The sequence below is a fragment of the Coregonus clupeaformis genome, chromosome 10, assembly GCF_020615455.1.
Source record: "Coregonus clupeaformis isolate EN_2021a chromosome 10, ASM2061545v1, whole genome shotgun sequence".
NCBI lineage: Eukaryota > Metazoa > Chordata > Actinopteri > Salmoniformes > Salmonidae > Coregonus > Coregonus clupeaformis.
In genome coordinates, this window is record NC_059201.1 from 44,848,450 (window position 1) to 44,854,449 (window position 6,000).

Below are 6,000 nucleotides of genomic sequence, written 5' to 3' on the forward strand. Positions count from 1 at the left end.
ACTGTTGGAAAAGCATTCCAGCTGAAGCTGGTTGAGAGAATGCCAAGAGTGTGCAAAGCTTTCATCAAGGCAAAGGGTGGCTACTTTGAAGAATCTAAAATCTAAAATATATTTTGATTTGTTTAACACTTTTTGGTTACTACATGATTCCATATGTGTTATTTCATTCTTTAGATGTCTTCACTATTATTCCACAATGTAGAATATAGTAAAAATAAAGAAAAACCCTTGAATGAGTAGGTGTGTCCAAACTTTTGACTGGTACTGTATGTGTGTGAATAGGGTTGCTGCTCTGTGAACAATGTGTAATCCCTTTGTGTAAAGATAACCTGTTCGTCAACATGATGATCTGCTACTGTAATTACATCTACTACTGCCTGAAGTACAGTTTCCTAATGGGTCACACTATAAAGGTCCTATGCCTGCCCAGCGCGACACACTATAATGTGTCACAGAGATAAATCTCATCAGTCCCTTAATTAAAACGGTAAGGTCCTATCAAACACAATGCTTGAGTTCAGACACACCATCACTGTTTTTTTTTTAACTTAATAAAGTTTCAGTAGACAAAAGATTACAGAATTATCCAACACTAACTCACTGTCAGAGAGAGAGAGAGAGAGAGAGAGAGAGAGAGAGAGAGAGAGAGAGAGAGAGAGAGACACAGACAGACAGACAGACAGACAGACAGACAGACATACAGACAGACAGACAGACAGACAGACAGACAGACAGACAGACAGACAGACAGACAGACAGACAGACAGACAGACAGACAGAGCGAGAGAGACAGAGCGAGAGAGACAGAGCGAGAGAGACAGAGCGAGAGAGAGTGTCTGCATTAAAAGATAATGGATGTCTTTTGGAACCAATAAAACTGTCACTCTGTTTTCCCGAGGAATTAGAGGCTGGATATAGATAATCACTCATCTTGGGAGGAGGGATAATAAATGTGACCAGGGGCAGTTAGATTATGGCTGACAGACAGCTTCAGTGTTAAAGATGTGTGGTTACAGTGGTTGTTCTGGTGTGAAGCAAGGCCATGAAGTAAATGAAAATAAGAGGATACTGGTCCAGTAGGCTACTCACACAAGCTCTGTAGAGAAGTCTTTACATTGGGAAACATTCACCTGGAGGACCAAGAATCTCTGTACCAGTCCAACTGGAATGACAATAAAAAAAAATAAAAAAAACATTATTCAACCTACAGTAAATTAGTAATACAATCCGTGCCCTGTTTTTTGAATAGGCCTACTTGGGTATAATATTCTTAGGTCTTATTCAAACAGTTTATGGTTGAGACTTACGAGCCATTTTTCCATCCTTTGGCATCTGCATTTTAATAGCTTGGCTGCTCCCCTCCAGACTGTACACAAAGCTCTTGACCTCTTTGTCAAACTCCTGGAGCAGAGCAAGGCAGAAATGTTAGATTATGATGATCAGGTTATTCATATCAGCAGCGGCAGATTGGCCATCTGTCAATTCAGGCAAATGCTAGATGGGCTGGACAATTTCTTGCACATGCCATTGTGCGGGCATAGCCCTATATTTAATTTAATTTAATTTATTTAATATATGTCTCATGGGTAGTAGCCTACAACTGCAAAGTTTTTTTTAGGACATTACATTTACTATTGGATGAATACATGGCTACTAGCAGTGGGTATTATATTTAGAGTTAGCGATCTAGTTCATGTGTTCTGAGTTTGCACCTTATCAGGTGTTGAATCCCAAATTAATTAGCATATGATATTTGTTAGTGCACATAAAGATGAATGTAATTCATCTATAACAAACAAAAAAGAAAATCTGGAAATTCTGGAGTCCTATTTTGACAGTAATATAGCAACTATAGTTTAATTGTCAACCCAAAATGAGTGACAATCATAAATGATGCATTCCTGCTTGGATGTGTTAGATGAAACAACTTATTTCATGAATAGGCCCACCTTAGTAATCTATTTATTATACTTCTTAATATTAATAAAGCACTATGAATTACTTTATAAGATGATTACTCATGATGTCGGTGTGATCATGATTTGGGTCTGACCAAATCATGGGCTGGTGCCACCAACTGTAAAAATTAGTGGAACCAGTGACACCAGGGTAAAATGTTTGCCTGGTGCCCTGTAATAGCAATTAACACTTAGTGTTGATTCAGGGGAACACATTTGACAGGCACTCATTTGCAATATAGCCTAAATCGGCTTGGCTTTTATAACGTATATCCTAAGGCTTAAGCAGACAGGCAGGGCAACAGACAAGACAGAGAACAAGAAGAAGCACAGAGGGGGTTGGTTGCTATATTTTCCAACCTACAATTGAATGTGAAAGAGCATGCAATATGTCTGGCTCAATATGCAACTCACTTTATTTATAGCTGATTTTCCTCCACAAAGTTTCCATTTTGCAACAGGATCTTTCCCTTGTGCACTGAAGATCTCTACAGCAGATCCACCCTTTGAAGGAAATGCCATCCGTTTTCATGACACAAACAGTGAGTGTTTGAGAGGTAACGGTCAGACTATGTTGTACATTAAAGATTTGTTAAACTAAGATTTACCTGATATTCGTTCTTAAACATGTTTCGGGTAGGACGTCTTCTTTCCTTTGTCAACCACTAATGTTAGCTAGCTAGATAACATTATGGACTGGCATGTGGTCACTTCCAATAGCTGGCTACAGTAGCTGGCTAACGTCATTGCATGCATGTCACTAGCTATCAGTCCAGCGTTGGCTTTACAGTCAAAGATTGTCGGCACGCTGGCCACAGGAGTGTTCCAAAACAGGGCAAAATCTCTAAATAATTATTCATCCTTGAGTTTCAATGTTTGCTAGTTTGCTAAGCTAACTAACTAGCTAGCTAACTGTCAAATGCCAAAGTCTGCTAGCTAAAATGCACAGTCAAGTTCCCTAGTCATTTGAGTAGGGGTGTCTCCATGGTGACAGGACGCTACATTGTAGCACGAGGCTGCACTGAGAGGCACTGCTATGAGATCAGATCTAGCCAGTCTAGCCCAGTCTGGTCAAAACTTCACATAAAACGGATCTTGGATCAGCGCAACAAAAAAAAAGAATAGAATTGAATAGAATTATCTTTATTGTCCCTGAAGCCTTCAGTGACGGGAAATTCATCTGCAGCAAAATTACACACAGAATAGGTCACATGAAACACATGACAAATATTGTGAATGTATGTGGGTGTGCATGTGTGCAGGGCCAGTTTACCAAACGGCACGCAGTGGGTTGGAGGTTGGGAGGGGGGCAGACAGCATATGATATTAAAATGTGTAGAATTGCATTAAATTAGTTTTAAAACTGCAAAATGTTCTTTCACCCTCATGGCAAAATGTGATCAAAAGCATGAGATGAGCTATAAAACAGCAAAACAATGTATCTGCCCCATAGTAAAAAGTCTAGAATTGCAGAAAATGTGCTTTAAAACCGCAACATTTTCTCTTAGCCTCATGACAAAATGTGTAGAATAGCATTATGAAACTGAACATTTTTTTCTCTGCACCATGGAAACAAATTGTTGAAATTTTCCCCTTTTTCAACACCTATGATTTGTTCAAAGCCAGAACAAATAAATATCTAGGAGGGAGACATAAAAAAAAAAATGTAACTAACAAGGAAGCCCATCCTGCAATCTGCACAGAAGGGAATCCAAAGCTGATCTCTCAGGCTCCGTCCCAAATGTCACCCAATTCCCTTTATAGTGCACCACTTTTGACCAGGGCCCTATTCCCTATATAGTTAATAATATTTTGTACTTTATTTGAAAACACCATCTTTTCAAATACTAAAGGTAGTCAAAAGGTAGTCAAATATAGAGAATCAACTAAAGGCAATTATTTCCTTTGATATTCAAATACAAGTTTAGGAAAAACAAATAATATTTGAAAGTATTTTGAATATATTTAAAACATATATTTATTTGATTATTTATTTGAAATATTTGATGAAGAGCCAAAACCTACAACAGTTAGTTTAATGAGTATACATATATTATCTTTAGCACATGGTTTGAAGGGCTTTCAGATATAAATCTTAAGGCCAGCTACCACAGGCTGAAATAAAATGTTTGCCTCTACCTATCAATTTTGAGATTTGTTGGTATTTTGCCCATTTATATTAGTATTTTAAAAAAGAAAACATATAAATGTCAAAAACGTGATTATTACATTTTCCATAGTTTATCATACTACTGTCATCAATATTTTTATGAATTTCAGCCACTTTAAAATAGACATTCATCAATAATTTCAAAGCTCACTACATAAAATTACACATCATAGAGAGTGTTACAAACTGGACTATATTTATTAATGTCAAGACATCCTCCGAAGCTGCCTCCTCTCCTTGTTCGGGCAGGCTTCGGCGCTCGTCGTCACCTGCCTTCTAGCCACTGCCGGTCCTCATCTCATCATTCCATTTGTTTTATCTTGTTTTTACACACACCTGGTTCATATCCCCTCATCAGTACCTGTATAAGTATTCCCTCTGCCCCCCATTGTTTATTGTGGAGGTGACGATAGCTTGGTGGAACTTTATATATTTGTATCGCCGCGATATTCATCCGTGTGCTTTGTTTTCTTCAGTGCGCCGTTATACCGCACTGTAGTGTTTTACGCATTGCTGCGTACCGCTGTACTTGCCAAATAAACCATTTATTCTGTGATTTACCCTCCTGCGCCTGACTCCGTCCAAATCACCCGCTACAATTAATTTACTTTTACGAGATGATGATTGGGTGTAAATAGATGTTTAGCGTTTGGTAGTCTAAATTTAGTGTACTTGTCTTTAACTGCCATTTCCCGCTTCCCACACGCCAACTCATTTTTGTCAGCTTCAGAACCATCTGCGTTCACCACAATTTGTGTGGTTATCCTTAGATACAGTATATTCTCCAGACTTTCCCAGAATGAATTGTTGATATGTTGTAGGTGTTTCATTCTAGATTGCCAAAAATGCTTTTTAAATACATCTTTAGTATTTTACAGATAGAAAGATGAAAGTCCAGTCCAAGAGTGTCTTCACAAAATGAAACCAAAATACTTAGGCTGACGTCCAGAAAAAGGGATTTGTGCAATATGCAAATATCCACCTTTTTTATGAGATATCGCCTAATTTGCATATTTAAAGTATTATATTTGTGTCTACAGTCAACTGGTAAAAGTTTATTGTGATATGATTAAGGGGGGAAAATTAGCCTATGAGGGTGTGGCGCCTGGCCTTAATAGTAAACAAAAATATAAATGCAACATGCAATAATTTCAATTATTTTACTGAGTTACAGTTCATATAAGGAAATCAGTCATTTGAAATCAATTCATTAGGCCCTAATCTATAGATTTCACATGACTGGGCAGGGGCGCAGCCAATCAGAATACGTTTTTCCCCCAGAAAAGGGCTTTATAAGAAACAGAAATACTCCTCAGTTTCATCAGCTGTCCGGGTGGCTGGTCTCAGACGATCCCTCAGGTGAAGAAGCTGGATGTGGAGGTCCTGGGCTGGCGTGGTTGCACGTGGCCTGCGGTTGTGAGGCCGGTTGGACATACTGCCAAATTCTCTTAAATGGTATTGGAGGCGGCTTATGATAGAGAAATTAACATTAAATTATGTGGCAACAGCTCTGGTAAACATTTCTGCAGTCAGAATGCCAATTGCACGCTCCCTCAAAACTTCAGACATCTGTGGCATTGTGTTGTGTGACAAAACTGCACATTTTAGAGTGCCCTTTTATTGTCCCCGGCACAAGGTGCACCTGTGTAATGATCATGCTGTTTAATCAGCTTCTTGATATGCCACACCTGTCAGGTGGATGGATTATCCTGGCAAAGGAGAAATGCTCACTAACAGGTATGTACATTTCTGCACACATGGAACATTTCTGAGATCTTTTATTTCAGCTCATGAAACATGGGACCAACACTTTACATGTTGCGTTTGTATTTTTGTTCAGTATATACAGTTGAAGTCGGAAGTTTACATACG

At 38.6% G+C, this 6,000-nt stretch overlaps 1 protein-coding gene across 1 annotated transcript in view; it reads right to left on the reverse strand.

Moving 5' to 3' along the window:
• cfap20dc (CFAP20 domain containing) overlaps positions 1-2,906 on the reverse strand; it is a 66,666-nt gene extending 63,760 nt beyond the window's left edge. The window contains exons 1-4 of the mRNA XM_041887848.1: positions 2,567-2,906; positions 2,373-2,462; positions 1,308-1,401; positions 1,090-1,162 (exon numbers count right to left, since the gene is read on the reverse strand). Coding sequence (XP_041743782.1) covers positions 1,090-1,162; positions 1,308-1,401; positions 2,373-2,462; positions 2,567-2,587 — 278 coding nt within the window. The 5' untranslated portion in view covers positions 2,588-2,906. The remainder of the gene's footprint in view (positions 1-1,089; positions 1,163-1,307; positions 1,402-2,372; positions 2,463-2,566) is intronic.
• Between the last annotated feature and the right edge of the window lie 3,094 nt (positions 2,907-6,000).